The sequence below is a fragment of the Artemia franciscana genome, chromosome 6, assembly GCF_032884065.1.
Source record: "Artemia franciscana chromosome 6, ASM3288406v1, whole genome shotgun sequence".
NCBI lineage: Eukaryota > Metazoa > Arthropoda > Branchiopoda > Anostraca > Artemiidae > Artemia > Artemia franciscana.
Genome location: NC_088868.1, coordinates 14565199 through 14582593, shown reverse-complemented (window position 1 = coordinate 14582593; position 17395 = coordinate 14565199). Strand labels below are relative to the sequence as shown.

At 35.0% G+C, this 17395-nt stretch overlaps 1 protein-coding gene across 2 annotated transcripts in view; it reads left to right on the top strand.

The window, feature by feature from the left end:
• Positions 1-17395, top strand: part of LOC136028085 (SAFB-like transcription modulator) — a 53004-nt gene that overhangs the window by 16553 nt on the left and 19056 nt on the right. For both annotated transcript variants that reach the window (XM_065705697.1, XM_065705696.1), the window contains exons 4-9: positions 1408-1519; positions 4046-4221; positions 6539-6563; positions 8322-8412; positions 14309-14343; positions 16587-16696. In XM_065705697.1, coding sequence (XP_065561769.1) covers positions 1408-1519; positions 4046-4221; positions 6539-6563; positions 8322-8412; positions 14309-14343; positions 16587-16696 — 549 coding nt within the window. The remainder of the gene's footprint in view (positions 1-1407; positions 1520-4045; positions 4222-6538; positions 6564-8321; positions 8413-14308; positions 14344-16586; positions 16697-17395) is intronic.

Below are 17395 nucleotides of genomic sequence, written 5' to 3'. Positions count from 1 at the left end.
CTGGATATCGTGAGGTATTTTAACTTACGAACGGGTGATCGGATCTCAATGAAATTTGATATTAAAAGGATATCGTGTCTCAAAGCTCTTATTTTAAATCCCGGCCGGATCTGGTGACATTGGGGGGAGTTTGGGGTGGGGTGGGCAGAAGTCTTAGATACGTGATTCACATAATTGGAAAGGAGTCGCTCTATTGGGGGGGGGGGGTAATTCTGAAAGATTAGAAAAAATGATGTATTTTTAACTTACGAAGGAGTGATCGGATCTTCATGAAACTTCATATTTAGAAGGACCTCGTAACTCAGATCTCTTATTTTAAATCTCAACCAGATCCAACGTCTTCGGGGGGGCAGTTGGGGGAACCGGAAATCTTATAAAATACTTAAAGCGGAGAGATCAGGACGGAACTGGATGGGAAGAATAAAAAGCTGTCTAAGATACGTGACTGACATAACCGGACCGGATCTGCTCTCTTTGGTGGAGTTGGGGGGGGGGGTAATTTTGAAAATTGAGGTATTTGTAACTTACGAAAGGGAGACCAGACCTTAATGAAATTTGATATTTAGAAGGATCCTGTGCTTTAAAGCTCTAATTTTAAATTCCGACCAGATCTTGTGACATTGGGGGGAGTTGGAGGGGGAAACCGGAATTCTTTGAAAACGTGAGAATTGGGTTATTTTTATCTTACGAATAGGTGATCGGATCTTAATGAAATGTGATATTTAGAAGGAATTTATGTCTGAGAGCTCTTATTTCAAATCCCGACCAGATCTTTTGACATTGGGGGGAGTTGGAGGGGGAAATCTTGGAAAACACTTGGAGTGGAAGAATCGGGATGAAGCTTGGTGGATAGAATAAGCAAATGTCCTTGATACGTGATTGACTTAACCGTACTGGATTCGCTATCTTTGGGGGAGTTGGGGGGAGGGGTTCAGTGATTTGGCGAGTTTGGTGCTTCTGGACGTGCTAGGACGATGAAAATTGGTAGGCGTGTCAGGGACCTGTACAAGATGACTTGATAAAGTCGTTTTCCCAGATTCGACCATCGGGGGGGGGGGCTAAAGGGAGAGGAAAAACTAGAAAAAATTCGGTATTTATAACTTACGAGTGGGTGATTGGATCTTAATGAATGTTGATATTTAGAAGGACATCGTGACTCAGATATAATTAATAAAACAAATCCGCTGATTAGTTTAGGAGTAAATTGGGCCACTGGCAGCTATGAACCTTTGAAATATGATTTCGAATTTGCTTCTCAACTGCTACGTATATTTTTGTGACCTTGTAGTGAATCAGTTTTGTATTTCGAATCTCTGTGGGGAAGGTGAAGTAGGTAATGTTACTAGTACTCAATCTAAATGTTACTTCTTTTAGTTTTGTTCCAATTTCGCAACTTTTATTTCCTAGGATGCAGAAATGCTTGAAAAAGAACAACAGGAAGAAGGCGACGAAAGCTCGAATTCCGCTTCACAAGCAGCAGATGAAGGAGATGAAGAGGGAAGAGAAGATGTAGAAGAGGGTAAGATTTCCTATAAGAAAAGTTTCGGAAGCTGGATAATAGAGCGAGAGTCATTAGGAGTTTGCTGCTAAAGGAGTTGGGACCAAGGCTGCACCCTGGAGTGGTAGGGAATTTTACCCCCCCCCCATCCCCACCCGAAAGCTGCATCCAGGAGTGGTAGAGAATTTTACTCATTTTTCCCACCCCGAGATGTTTGTCTGATTCGTAAAAACGCAACAAAATGTACATACACAATTTGATGTTGTTTTTTTTTTGGAGTTACTGGAGTGAATTACTGAGAAGTATAAGCATATTAAGAACTCAAAAAAACTTAATAGCTCTGGTTCTTTGGACCTGCCAACTCAAATACTTGGAATAGGAAACTCGTACTTTTATGCACTCAGCCCTAAAACAGTAACTGCAGCTAAAAAGCGAGGAACTGTAAAACTGGAGCTTGATATAAAAAAAAACAAAGAAAAAAAGACGAGTGAATTCTGTATGGCGTAAATTTGTTTCTAGTTGAATGCTTGAGCAAATATGCTTTTTTCGTTTTACACGTGTTTTTTTTTCTTTTTTTTTTGCCCTTTCGAGTCCTTGTTTTTCATCCACAATTTGTTTCTGGGTTAATTAAAGTTCTTTTAGTCTTTTTTATTTGTTTTAAAGTTTTCTTTGCGTCTTACAATTTTTTGCTCGTTGTGCTTTATAGGGGTTTCCATATATCAAATCATTCATCAAATCATTTACGCCATATCAAATAGCAGTAAGGCATTATGTGCTAAGAAATTGAATAGATATTTAGAAAACATAAATACAAATTGAAAATTACTACTTGAAAGAAAAATTTAACCTGAAATAATGCTTTAATAATGCTAGATATTGAGTGGGAGTTCATAAAAAATTTAATCCTGTAATTTTATTATTTCGATTTCAGCTCTCGCTTTTGGAACAGAACTTCGTTTCTTTACTTTGTTTTTTTCCTTGTTTTTTCCCTTTTTTGTGTGTGTTTGTGTGTGTGTGTGTGTGTAGGAATGATCAGTTTTCTATTCAAATTGATTTTCTTCTATTCAATTTTTTCAGTCATGTTTTATTCCTAATAATCTTTTTTTTCGTTTGGATTAGTTTTAGCTGGATCGTATTTCTCTCCTCCTTTACATGCCTATGAGGCTTTGGGGTATTAGTACCATGCATTCATTGTATGTTCAATTAAACATGAACATATCTTAGACCTAGTTTGGGTCTTACTGTAGTAAGATATTGTATTTATTTCACGATGATTATAACAATTTCCTTCATGCTTAAGAGGCATTGGGGTACTAATATTCATTGTATATTTAATTAGTTATGCATACGTCTTGTCTGTCTTATCTTAAGACATAGTTTGGGTCTTATAGCAATGATTATAACAATTTCTATAGTAAGCAAACAGCTTATAAAGGAACTTATTTTACTTAAAATAGATACTAAAAAAATAAATCTGAGCCAAATATACTTCTTTTTTTTTAGGCTTGGTTATGCCCCTTTTTTGACCGAATAATCGCGGGGTGCGTTCCAAAAAATAATTATAGTTAATGATAACTAAGTAATTAGTTGCATTCGAAAACACAGATGATGAAACAATTCATTCAATTCTGTGCATTACAAGAACAGGTAAAGTGTTCGCCACGTTTGGCTGCCATGAGCATATCGTCGCTTTTACGATTACAGGTCATATTTAGTGTTTTCACACTTCCAAGGTAAATGTCAAGAACTGTTGCTATGTCGACATCAAAGGGAGGATCTGCCGAGTAATATAGATTAAGATGACCAAGGTGGAATTAAACAATCACTGCCCTACTGAACCTAGCTCACTTAGTCGAGTGTATAACACGTTATAATTCTGATCCTCTGTCTAAAAGGTGGGAGTTCGATTCCTGGTGTGCCTGGTTATTTTGTTTGGGATGGGGTTCAGTGGTGTGGCTCTGTAATCTCAGCCAGATTCAACTAAGCTCAAAATGGGTACCTGGATAAATCTGGGGAAAGTAAACATGATGGGTGTGCGAAAGTACGGTATGTTTGCCCCCCTCCCCCATTACACTTCGTCGCTGAAGGGCCATGAAACGGAGACGGGCACTGCCGGTAAGGACTGTTATAGTTCAATGCTGTATTACTTTTTTTTTTACTTACTAAACATACAATTAAGAGCAGCTGAGCAAATGTTTTTGGCAACAATTTCAGAAATTTGAACGTGTCAGATACTACCTATGGGCATAACAGTGACGATATAACAGGTTGCATTTGCAGTTATGGGCTATAATAGGATAAAGGTAATGACAATAATTAATTTCAATTAACTTCGGGAACAAATCTCAGGGTTCAGAATTCCTTATATACTGAATACTTATATACGGGTAGTCTCTGGTATTTAATAACTCAAACGGTCTAAATTAAAAAACGCTACATTGTTACTTTATTTTAATTTAATACTGGGTAGAGGTGGAGTGCGGTATAAGAAATTATTTTGTTATTGTAAGTTTATTCGCTACTTTTTGTAAACTTGCTTTTTATCAGATGATAATGAGGAAGAGGAGGAACCCGAACCCCAAGGAGAAGACGCTGTTGAGCAAACTGAAGCTACTGAAGGAAAAGCAGAAAAGAAACCTGAAGAACTGATCGGTGAGCCGTCTGAGCAACCCGATGAAACTCTTACTATTAATTTGGAAGACGAAGATGTCCTCGGAATTGAGGTAATGTCTTTTCTTCCGGGATAAATTAGTTTACTAAGGGCGTTATTTAACGCTTAAATCTGAGTATTGCATGCTTTTGTGTAAGTAATAACAAATAAGCAAAGAAAAGTGAGAAGCGAAGTAGGGAAATTCGAGAATGAACTATTGCTCGAATATCTTGTACTGGTAATAAACAGAATAAATAAGATTCCGGTTATAAATAGGAATCTAGAAATTTTCTGGTATATGATAGCGTTAGTAGGACTTTAAAACATTACTACTACGAGCATTATATTTGGGCTTAGTTGAATAATAAAAAAAAAAGAAACAAGAGAGACCTTGATTATCATATATTCCCTGTTTTAACTTTCGAACAGGTTGCGAATATCATTTGGGTTTTTAAGAATATCGCCACAATTTTAATTTTTAAAGAGAGTTCTTTTAGTTTTTTTTTTTTAAGAATTCTCTTTTTTACAATCTAAAATTGCACATACACATACAAGGTAATTCCCGTGTACTACTGGCAAAGATCAGTGACTTCGAACGGAACTTGAATAAAATATTGAGTACTACTCAGAATTCCAACCTTTCTACCTGTTATTACATGAAGCCTAGATAACATAGTAAAAAAAACTATAATATTACAACGAATTTAGCAATAGATACAGCGTACTCTGTTCTAGATCATTTGATAATATTTTTTGCTAAAAATTGTCTCAGAACAAAAACAATAAATAATAATAATAAAGTTACATAAGTAATAACTGAGTTCTGAAACACACCCGGACATCCTTAGCAGTCATTGAAAAGGCGTTACTCTAAAGGAACTTCTCTGGACGCCTTGAGCTGAATTTTGTAGTTACTCATGGTACGATTTGCTTCTAACTACAGTGTTGTTGCTCAAGGGTCAACTTCATATATTTTAGTTTATTTCTGATTTTGAATCTGATTTAATCCGAATCCAGTCTCCGAATCAGTTTTTAGATTAAAATTTCTGGTGCGCAGTAGTTGATGAAGCGCTAACAGATAGACTCATGTTGGGTATTAATGTAGATAGCGAGTACGATATAAGGAGGGGATCTTCGGGTCCAAACCATCTTAAAAACAGCTAGGGATTTTCCTTACGTTTGTTGTATTTCCCAAGTAATTTGTTTACTTTTTTTTTCGAAGTGGTAAATAATTACAAACGGAGAAAAGAGACCTCAGGCCTCTATCCCCCCCCAAAAAAATGTGGAGATTTCCCCTAGAACTCTGTATATTTTAAAAACAAGGAATATTAAAGAACCCAGATCAAACGCCAATTCCTGCATCTTACGGGTAATTCGAAGATGCAAATAGACTTGCAGGAATACATCAAACAAGGCAATTACAGCTAAAAGGAAATAAAACGCAATAGTGTTTTGTCTTGTATTCCTGTACTAAGTCCAACCCCCACGATAAGCACAATGAGTAGCCTTCAACTCTTAGCTAATTAATAAAGCTTCGCTTCATTTAATTACTGGCTTGTTTATGTCAACTCAGCAATGATCAATCCTGCGTTGAGAGGGAGAATCTTCTCCCAAATATCCGCCCTCACAAAATTTATCCAGGACATGCTAAAATAGGTGAAAAGTCTACATCTGAGTTGCGCTCGATTTAACAGAACTCAGTTAACTAACAAGTCTACTTTGTTCGCTTTTGGGGTTTTATTTGCTAGAATGTGAACTAAGAAAGTTTACCAGGCTTTTGCAAATCGTACAGATAGTTTGGCAGAAAATTTGAAGTTGCTATTACATGTCCCGCACAAGACATTAGGAAAAGACCATTAGGTTTAGGAAGGGGAGGCCTGAAACAGCTAAAATAATTAAGAAGGCCGACATCATCTAGGCTGACAAGAAATCGACCATTTTGTGAAAATTTTACAGCTTGGCTTCTTTTACAATAAGAAAAGTAAACTCCATCATAAAAAATACAACCACCGCTTTTAATAAACAGCTGCATCATTCAATTCGAAAAACCCTAAATGAATCATCATATTTTGCAAGAGGCAGGCATGAGCTGCCGAGTTCGAATTTTTTGAAGAATAATGAAGATTTTTGATAGTAGTTACACAGTCAACTTTTCAATTACCTAAGAATCCTTTCGTCAAAAGAAAGTTCAAAGCTAACTAAAAATTGCAAAAAAGAAAAACGGGAAAGTCTAATTCTTTGTTAACTAATAAAGTAAATTGAACGAGGCTCTGGGCTATATTCACATATCCCTGCTATGAAAACCATGGGACCCTACCTTAGTGATTTAGCTATTTGTACCTATTTCCATGTTTATATAGTTTTTACTGACATTAATTTTATATTTTCAGGAGGAGCCAGTTGGGAAGGAGCCTGGTAAGTCATTTCGTTCAATTTTAGTAGTTATAGTAGTTAAATGAAAACTAAAATAAAAATTACAGTAGCCAATTTGTTATTTATATTTCAACCTGTGGCTATTGACAAGCATTTTCATTACCCCAAACGAAACTTACCCCTGGTATTTTTTAGCAGTCTCTTTGAATTTTTAAAAGCAAAAACTAAAGTATATAATAAAACGAGCTATTCTTATACTATTTACCATGTTCATTTGCTAAAGGGCCCAAGGAATGGTTAAGAGTATACCAGGCTCTGCATCCCTTATAAATAAAATAATGAAATAAAGATGGTAACTTTAGATAACCCTTCTTGTGATACATTGTATAAATAATTTATCTAGGTTGAAATTGTGGAGGGGTTGGGAAATGTTTATTTTTGAATATTTAGTAAATTATAAGCACATGGTCATGCTAATGCCCATGGGAATTAAGACTGTCCTCACTTTGCGGGGGGGGGGGGGGCAAATGCTAAATTCAGTAGTATCTAATTCAAGTTTCGAATCCAATTGATCTGCCTAGTCACTTCATTCTTGCCACTACTTCTCAATTTCTAGAAGTAAAAATTAAATCTCAATATTTGTTAATTGGCAAATTATAGTCAGTGTTTATGTATATTTTCGGTGTGCTGTGGTGATGCTATTGATGGCTTTGCATTTGTAACAAGCTGATGTATTTTAAAGCATGGTCATTTTATTTGAAAGATGCTGATCTGCGATTGTTATGGTCTGAAGTGAAGAATGCTGAGAATCACAATGCAGTCACTGAGAATCACAATGCAGAAGTATAATCACTGAATCATGGAAGTATAGGCATGTGCCCCAAGATCGATCAGTAAAGTCTTTGCTGTGTGGGATTTTCAATAATCTGCTGGATTGATCAGTGAAAGAAGAGCTTAGATTATCGTGAAAGAAATTTGATGGATATATGTAGTAACTTTGAAATACCAAGCAATTTCCAAGATACTCATCAATTATCTATGGTTGAAGAAATTTCTAATCACAGATTCCAGTGCCTCGCCAAATAGCTAAGATCTTAATCCATGAATGTCGTCGTAAACAAAGAACAGTCTAAGTTCCTCATTCGGTGCAGCTGAAGTGTACCTTTCTTAAAGAATGGAAAAACAGCTGGAGTTGTTGCAGTCTGAAGAGGGAATAGTTCCCCACATACGTTTGAAATTCTACATCCGATTAAGTATCAGTCTATAGTGGGGACTGTAATTTTTTTTGGATATTTTCTTTGCTTGAAAGCATGAATTTGGAAGAACAAAGTACGTCTGTCGTGTGACTGTGACTAAATAGTAACTCCTTGATGTATATCATCTATGAAGATCATGAGAAAATTTTTACTTCCATTCATTTTTTCCCAAACCGATGAAGCACTCATTTTTCTGGCATCAGGAAGATCCAGCTTTGTGTGTATGCTTAGCCTAGCTCACCACAGCAGTCGATAATTTAGGCCTAGTAGTGTTTAATATATCATCTGAATATTTATATCTCCGATTGAGCTATTTCAGTAGCATAGTCAAGATTGCACACAGTCTCCCCTCCGCCTCTGATGAGCTTGAAGATTGTCCTTCTGGATCACATTCTGTCAAAGCGGCAGTTGTTGGTACAGTCAGGTGACATCTGTTGTAGATGGTTCTACCAGGTTGGGGACGTCTGTGGAAGCAGTACACCTCATTTAGGCCTTTGTACAAAAATCAGAAGAGCCAGCATACTTAGATTTCTTTTTGCTTCAGATTTGGAAAAGAAGGCGGAGCCAATAGAAGAGGGTAAGGAAAAGGAAGCCAAAGATGCAAAGAAGGCAGAGGAGAAAGGGATTGTAAAAAGGTTTGTTTTGAGTGAGGCTCGATTCATAGTTTCCTTTTTAGTACTATTTAAAACGCGGCTCGTTTTCCGTCGAAGGATTTTATATGCAGATTTCCTGCTGAAATGCGCCCATAAGTCCTGTAGGTTCAAGAAATAAATCCACCTTACTTCGCACCAGGGGATGTCATTTATTCGTTAAATTATGGCTAATAGACGAACGATCAACTTCAGAATAATTAGCCAAATTGTCCCAATTCTTTGGGTCATCGCCTGTGGACTTACTTGGCAACAATGGAGACACAACACGCTGGTTTCTTTATTTCTAAAGATTCTTTTTATAATAGTGATGAAACCCTTGGCTATGAAGATTCAATGAAGGACACGTGGAAAACTAAAAATGTTTCTGAGTACCTATTTCTTAGTTTCACAAACATAAATATTTCGTCAAACAATTCAGACAATACACTTTCCATTGGATATGTAACTTCAATTGTTTCTTTGTGCTTTTTGATAAAAGCAAAAATCGAGGCATGGAAAGCACTCACCCTTTTCAGATATAATAAGCTTTTGTGAGTACATACACAATCAAAACATTAATTGTATATACTTGTTTTAATTGATTACTCTTCACCAATAAGAATACGGTCTTCCCTTTCTAATGTCTATCTGACTACTGTTATTCTATTGAATTAGTATGTAATATTATTCTGCACTTTAGCTATTTGAGTTTTTAAAAAAGTGGTTCTAAACACCATGATAGGTAGGTTTTTTTTCTTTTCTCTTGTTTTTTCATAATTTCTGGGGAAATCTTATTTTTTGTTATTCTTAAGATAAAAAATTGTTGTTTGATTTCTGTTTTCATCAAAAATGTCTACTAGTCATGGAGAAGTTTTTCTTTTTTTTAACTCGTTTTCTATCACTTAGATATATAGTCTTCAAGTTATCCTTGAACAAAAGGCTTTCTAAATACATAATAAAACCAAGCTTTGTTAACTTTTGACTTCGGTTTTACTAGCTTTCAAATGATCTGGGCTCATGCCAAGACTTTCTTCAAGACCTTTCTATTCTCTTTTTTTCGATTTGTTCTTTAAGTTTCTTTAAGACTTTCCAAAAATTCGAATTATTGTGTTTTTTCTTAACAGAAGAGATGGGAAGAAATACGTAAAAATGTTATTAAAATAAACACCCTTGACCGTACCTTTCTTTTCTTAATTTCATAAGTCAGTCCGAACTTCGATTTCTCTCAGCATTTTGTAGTTTGGTCTTACTACTTCTATCTCAAACGTTTCCACAAAAGAAAAGAACAGGTTTATTATCCTGTTATTTCAATTTTTTTCAAAAACATTTGAAAATAATTCAAAACTAAGTAACTCGTTGTTAATTATCTATATTGTAGACGGGTGACTAATCGTCTATACTATAAAATTATAAACTAAGTAATAATTAAATACCTAATCGTTAGTCATCTGAATTGTAGATCGATGTCTAATCGTCTATATTATAGAATTCTAAACTAAGTAATTATTAAATACCTAATAATTGATCGTCTATATTATAGAGTTAACTAAGTAACTATTAAATACCTAGTTGTTCCGTATTTCCGCTGTATTTGCCTAAAGAGTCGTTGCTCTTCCAAGGAGAAGTTCTCACGTGAGGCATGCTATAATCGGAGTCTCCCGAGTTCCGAGGCACGGTTTGATCCATTAAGTATATTATTTATTCATTAGAAAGTAGAAAATTAAGTCTAGTTTTGTCATCCTATGATAGGGCTGTCGAGTAGCAGAAGTGGATAAGCCCTGGGCTCTGGCACGTGCTCAGACGATATAAATTATTGCTTGTCACTACAATTGAGTTGCTATTTAGGCAGTCTTAATTGCTTTGCCAAGCTGTTAAGTGAATTGAACTGTAATTCAGCACTTTTATCGTGCTAAGAAGTATTTTTTGGCAAGTTTCATAAATAAAAGCATTAGCAATTGAACTAGCTTTTGCTGTAAAAGTTGTACGATTTAAGAATCTTGTATGAACATGAGGTTAAATTGGTCATTGGTGTATTGACGACTATTACCTGTCATGGCAACTTTATTTTGTGAATCTACGATATTTTTTTTCAACAAAATATTTTTTTTTGAACAAAACTTTTTTTTATATTCCTGTTGCTATATCCCAACAAACAAAATATTATATATTTGACGAATGTTTTGTAAGTTCAAAAAACTATTCGAAGTAAAAAAGATGCTATATTAGAGTTGTTTATTTCAAGGGGAAAATATCGCAAATAAAAGCAGTCATTAAGCCTAGTTGCCTATTTGGCTATCTTTAATGTACTGTACTGTAATAAATCTTGAATATTGAATAGAAAATCTTGAAAAACTAAATAAAAATATAAATCAAACAAACTAAACAACCTTGCAGAAACTAGGCGAAAAAATAACTGATGTCATATGAGAAATGCTGAATACCCATCAGAAAGAAAAAATTAAAAATTGCTTTGTCCAGCCTTTTCCTAACCCTTAGAATGTCATTTTATCTACCTGTAATACCAATTTCTTTGGCATTGAATCTGAAAAATAGGGAAACTCCAAGGGGAGTGAAAAAATCTTACGAACATTTTTATTGACTTCCCCAAAAGTGCTGAGCTTTTGGGGGAAACCCAAGGGGAGTGAAAAAAGAAATTCTTAGGAACCTCTTTATTGACTTCCTCAATAGCTCTGAATATTATTTTTAGCTATTTGAACTCTGACTACGGGTTATCCTATCATGAGATCAGAATTTATAAAGATTGTCTTATTTTTGGGAACGACAAAACATTTTTAATTATAAAGAAATATGTATTGTACTCAAGTATCGATTACTGGCTGTGTACGTTTAGCAGTAGTTTTTTTTTTCAGAATGAATTAATATTCTTTCAAATGTACTCATTTTTGGAGCCCCTTTTTTACAAAAAGGACTCAGGGTCTCATCCTGCTGTTTTATTACTTTTTTTTAGCTATTTGCTAAATGTTATAACTGTAGCCTAGACTGCAATGTAGGTTAGGGGCTGCTCAATAGTCGTCAGTTCTCGGTTAGTTTTCTTTTGATTTGTTAATTAAATTTATAGATTTTAATTGGGTTGCAAATTTGTACCCATCGGAAAAAATATGATACATTTCTGGCTTCAAATTTTGAAAATCGGGTTTTTAAAACATGGAATTCTTGAAATTTCTTTGAAAAATTTCCTGAAAAAACTTGAAGGTGCCCTTGGTTCTGTGTGCTAAAGGCGGGTAAGAAGGCTAATGATACTTATACAAAGTCAAAGAAATTACAGTTACTTCATTTGATCTGTCATTTTAATATATCAAATGGTATCTAATTGCCAGAGAGGTCGTTTTTACGTACTCTTTGTTTGCCCTAAAATAAATGTTTTGCCCGTTTATTGTTACAATGGACAATGGTCTTACTACTTCCGATAATCTTTACGTAAACTTCTTGTCTAATTTAACACTGAAATAACAAAATTCTTACTTCGTTACCTCCGAAAATTTATATTCGTAGTTTTTTATGAGTTTTTACAGCATAACTGCTTCCTAGCCCCCCCCCCCCCCCCCGAGAGCTCATTTGCTGTAAAATATTACTACTAAGAACTCATAATAGTACCAAGCCTTCTAAGGCCAATACGGATCGGGACACTAGATCTCTGTCTGAATGTGATGCAAGTTTGTGTGCCATATATTATAAAGCCGATGTATGTCAAAATTCTTAAGATTTCGTGGTGCTTTAGTCTGAGAAGTGCTCGTTGCATGCTTAGTTAAGCATCTTAATGGAACAATAGCGGATTACAGATTTGGCATTGTTTTATAAATAAAAAAGACGTTTTAAAGAGATCCGTCCATTCCTCTTTTGTTGTGCATTCCTAAATTATAATTAAATTTTATGAGAACCCCCCCCCCCCCCCCCCCCATCCGAATCAATAGCAATTCAGAAGCTAGACTTTCAAATTGTCTTCATTCAAAGATGAATGAGAAACACAGAATGATGCTTTATTTTAGTGGTATTAGCGTTATTTGTTTTAAGCACGTTATTGTCCAAAATTCAAGAGTTCTTATTCCAATATTTACCGGCTTCAAGACTTCAACACCAAGATTAATAAGAGAAATAGAACGATTTTCTATTTCAATATGATTAACGCTACTCGCCTTAATCACGTTATCGGCCAAAATTGAAGGATTCTTATCATTGTCTTTCACGAATTAAAATCAGCTGTTACACCAATTCAAACAATACTTCAGTCTTAGTTGCTACAGGTAAACCTTTCTCAAACAGGGTCAACTTTCAATTGCACTTCTGTCTATTCTATCTTAGTTTCTAAGACAAGATTTCTAGCAAGAATTATCCCTTTTAAAACTTAGTTTCCATAATGATGATCTGTAGTTAAATCTGAGGAAAATTTAGTTTGTAATAAACCTTAGCTATGTCTCAAGGGAAGTTTCAGAAGGATGCTTTTTGTAAAAAGATTTTACCCTCCACAGGTTTTGCCCCCACATTCCACGCAAGACTTTGAAAAATACCTTTTGGGGGATATTTTCGTTGGAAAACGTGTATTTTGGTATTTTGATTAAAAAAAGAATAAAGTGAGCGCAAGACCAAGTGGGGATCAATATTTTTTCAGCTGTCCAATTAATTTTCTCGAAGTATGCTTGCTTCTTTTTTTCTATTTTCTCTGTAACCTGGTGTTTCGTTTAATATTTGAACTGGGTAGTTAAGATAATATCTCTGTTTTACCTCGTTTGTTATTAAGGTTGATGCAAATATGCCCAAAAAATAATATGATCTCATCTATTTTTTTTATGTCAGGAAATGTTTAATGTTAAATTAACTGCTTTATAAATTTAGCTGGTTATTCTTTGGCCTTGGGCTCAACGCTCAAAGCGTCAACAAGTAATTTAACTTGTACTAAAGCCAGTGGAGTTCTGCATTCTATGTCTAGTTAAAGCAGAATTTTTATGCTATTGGCATAGTTAAAACTTTAAGATAAGAGTCTTAGCTAGCATAGACTTTTAAGAAAAGCAGTTAATCTTGATGAGTTTTGAAATTTCTCCTTAGCAAGAACTAAAATTCATGTACTTTTAGGACTTTTTGTTACATTTTTCTTGATAGGACTTTTCGTTATATTTGTCTGCATCACGTTATTTAAAACGATATGATCTATGAAACAAGTTCCGCCCGCAGTACTTCAATTGTGAAGCGGGGGGGGGGGGTAAAAACAGTGTAGAACAGCGAAACTAGGATAACTAAATGAACATTGTGGACGCTTTTAGGCAAATTCGCCTAAATCATGATATTTGTTGGACGAGACGGCTTCACAGCTAATGTGCATGTATGCGAAATAATAAGCTAAAGACAGTGTAATTTGTATAACTCATCGTCTTCTTTGTCTTAATAATTTCATTCCTTAATTATCAAACCAATGAAAAGGAACAAAATACGAGGAATATCATCAACCAGTGAACAGAATAAGAAAAATACTAATATTTTTGTCAATTTTAGTAGGATAAAACGAATAAAAAAAGCGCAGCATAAGATAAACGATTGCTTTCTGAACAAACTCTTTGGTCCTAGAAAGAAAGTAATTGAGCCAGGTGAATTTATCCTTCGGAAATCATTCATAATGGCTAGCCCTTGAAAGTTTCATAAGCATAGCTCGACTAAAAATCTTTAAATTATCGAAGACAATTTGTTCGGAAAGCGACTGATCACCCTAGTCAAAATAAAAAAAAATTATGTAAAAATATTATCAAATATATATTTTGTAGCCTTTTCTTCTCATTTTCTACTTTGTTCACTCGCTAAAAATGTTTGTTTTTAATGTCTCAGACATTATTTAGTCCTAAATTCTTGACCTTTACTAACTAAATTTTTAATATATTTTATAATTTTACAGCTCAGAGACCAGTGCGGAAGTAGCCAAGAAGAAAGGTGAGTTTTGTTTTTGATCACTTAGGGTGTAGTTTGTTTTTATGGTTTCTTGCGAAAAGTTTTCCCCTTGTTTCCTAAGAATTGTAAAAAAAAGGGTACTATGTTTCGTGACAAAGTGAATAATGTGAACACTGAATTCACGGTTAAGTATGGTAACAATTAATAATAATATATAAAATATAAACATTATGAAGTATTATAATAAACAATAAATAATAACAAATTAATTATGACTATTAACCTCAGTTTCCTTCAAGTACCTTGTTACGAGCAATTTTAAGCCTCAAAATGTAAATACTAGCCCTTTATATATTGTAAATTACTTTATTCCCCCTTTTAGCCCGTGATATTATTTTGGGGCTCTTTTTATCTAATTGTTTTAACCTTTAAAATACCTTAATTTTGACTATCCTGCATTTTGGTTGGGATGTAATTAGAGCAAGTCTGAGTGTTCGTCGTAGTGGTGATAGCACGTGATGTGGATACCATATATATGCTATGTCTAATGCCCCTGACACAAACTCTACCCCTATAACCCTTGACCAAATGCAGATTGAAGTATTCAATAAATTCAAGTATCTTGGATCGTACATTGACATTAACGGCGGATGTAGGGAAGAATTCCAACATTGCATTGCATCAGCTTCCGCTGTCTTCGCACAGCTGTGGGAGACACTATGGAAAATCAAGGGAATGCACTGGAGAACCAAAATCCGTATTTAGGATGCCTTAATCCGATCTTTCTTACTGTAAGGCTGCGAGACGTGGCCTTTAAAATTCACCAAGGCACACGCCCTAAAACTTCTAAACACATGTGCCTGAGGAGCATAGTGGGGTTATGTTTCAGCGATCGAAGCCCAAATACGATCATCTGCCAACAATATGACCAGAAGTACGACATCACAACTATCTTTGGACGCCATCGCTTGTCTTGGTTTGGCTATGTTTTCTAAAGACCGGCCAGACTTTTACAAATCAAAGCTTATGCTGCAAACCAGTGCCTGATTGGTGGAAACGACGTGGAGGACAAGTCAAAACTTAGCTCAACACTGTCAAATTCGACCTCTGGCCAATCGGCGGGTTCCGGTGACTTGGTTGCAGATGGTCCGGAGACATGGACTCTTCATGGCTCGAAATTGTCGCCCCATTAACCCGAGATTGTAAACTGTTGAATTCAACAATCTGCTTATGTATATGTTTATGGAAAAAAGAGGAAAAACAGAAATACGATGGGTAGGTCAAAAAACACAAATTTATTGTCTTAACTAAATCTGCGCAAAATACTGTTTGTTTTTATGTCCTTTAATGTCTTTTTTACTATCATTAGAAATCTTTTTCGGTGGGTCTCCTTTACTAAATGTCAATTAGTGCATGCCAATTGGCCTTTAACTGACTGATACCTGAGCCACGCCATAGTCACACTTGTCGAACCCCCCCCCCCCCCCCCTGGTCAGGCCTAGAACCGCCTAGAACCTTCGCACTGATTGGCCATATTGTAGATGTTGGTTCAACTAAATTTTCAACCTTCTTTGAATATTGTACAAATTAATTTCACCAACGAAAATAAGGAATTTGGCTGTGAATGCGACCTGTGTTAAGCCTGGAAGCGCCTCCTCAGTTGGAAATATAATCCTTGGTGTTTAATCGGAATATCCTTTAGACAGAAAATTAGGTATCCATTATTGACAAGACTTAAAGAGAAATCGTAATAAATCACAAATAAAATTTCAGGATAATTATATATTTCGAAGCTTTAGTTGTTAAAAACATGTATGAGTGAGAAAACATTTAGAAAAATAATGTTTAATTTTTTGAAACTGCAATATTGAAGCTTTATCTGTCCAATCTATTGTGTTATTTACCTCTTCAATTCGTATATTTAAGAGCAAGCTTTTAATTAGTGAATCCGCTTTAATTATCTGATTTGATCTATATGTCGTCGTAGATGACCCTTTGAGTCAATCTGAAATCCCCTCCCTGGCTAGTCATCAAAATTACGCTTGAAAGTTGAATATGTGAGCTGGTCAGCTCTCCAAAATTATGCACTGGATACGTATGTTATTTGTGCTGTATTTATGTGCAAGTATCAGGTATGATTAAAACATCTTCTGAAGAGACTGGTGTATTTTGTTTGCTTGTTTCAAATAAAAAATTTGATTTATAATAGATTAAAATCCAGTGTTCTTTTTGGGACACCCTGTAGATGTAAGTATTACTTAATATAAATATTTTTTTTTATCTAGCTGTGGCGGAGAAGGCAAGTAGTGCTGCAAGCCGGAATCTTTGGGTCTCAGGATTATCTCCAAACACTAAAGCTGCTGATCTGAAGGCTCATCTAACCAAATGTGGCAAAGTAAGTGTTTCTCCTCATTTTAGCTCCTCAAAATCGTACCTGGCGAGAAAACCAGGTACAATTTTTCTTAGAGGGTCAAGATATTCAGCATTGGCAAGTACTTCGTTATTTTTGTGGTACTCTGTGGTTTTAAATTCTACAACATTGAAACATTATAATCAGGATAAACGTAGTTCTGTAGGGGAAGTTTATTTTGAATTTATTTTACTGGCTACGATTTTATGTTGATGGATTCAGCTTAGGGTGAATTGCCTTCCAATTTAGAACAGGCAAAAGTTGTTTGACAAAAAGATAGTTGATCCTGAGGGGCGGTGTGTGTGCCCTCTTTTTAAAGATGAGGAAGAAGATTTTAACTATTTTTACTGGAAGGGCCTGGTGCTTGCTGACTCGAGGAAAAATTCTGAAATGGGATTGTTTTTAATATTTTTTAAAAGTCTTTAATATTTTACACCACTTACGACAGCAATTATCACCAGATAAAGGATAGTTAAGGTTAAAAAAAGGATTTGTACAATTTTACTTTTTTTTTGTTTGCTGGTCGTAATATTCGATTCTTTAAGGATTTATCCCTTGGTTTTTATCCCTTTTGTGGTTCGATTAGTAGAAAATTATTTTCTACCCTAAACTACTTTAGCATTGTTCACTCTCTATAACTCAAAATAGTTGTGATTAGATTAAATGATAGTTTTATTGTATTTC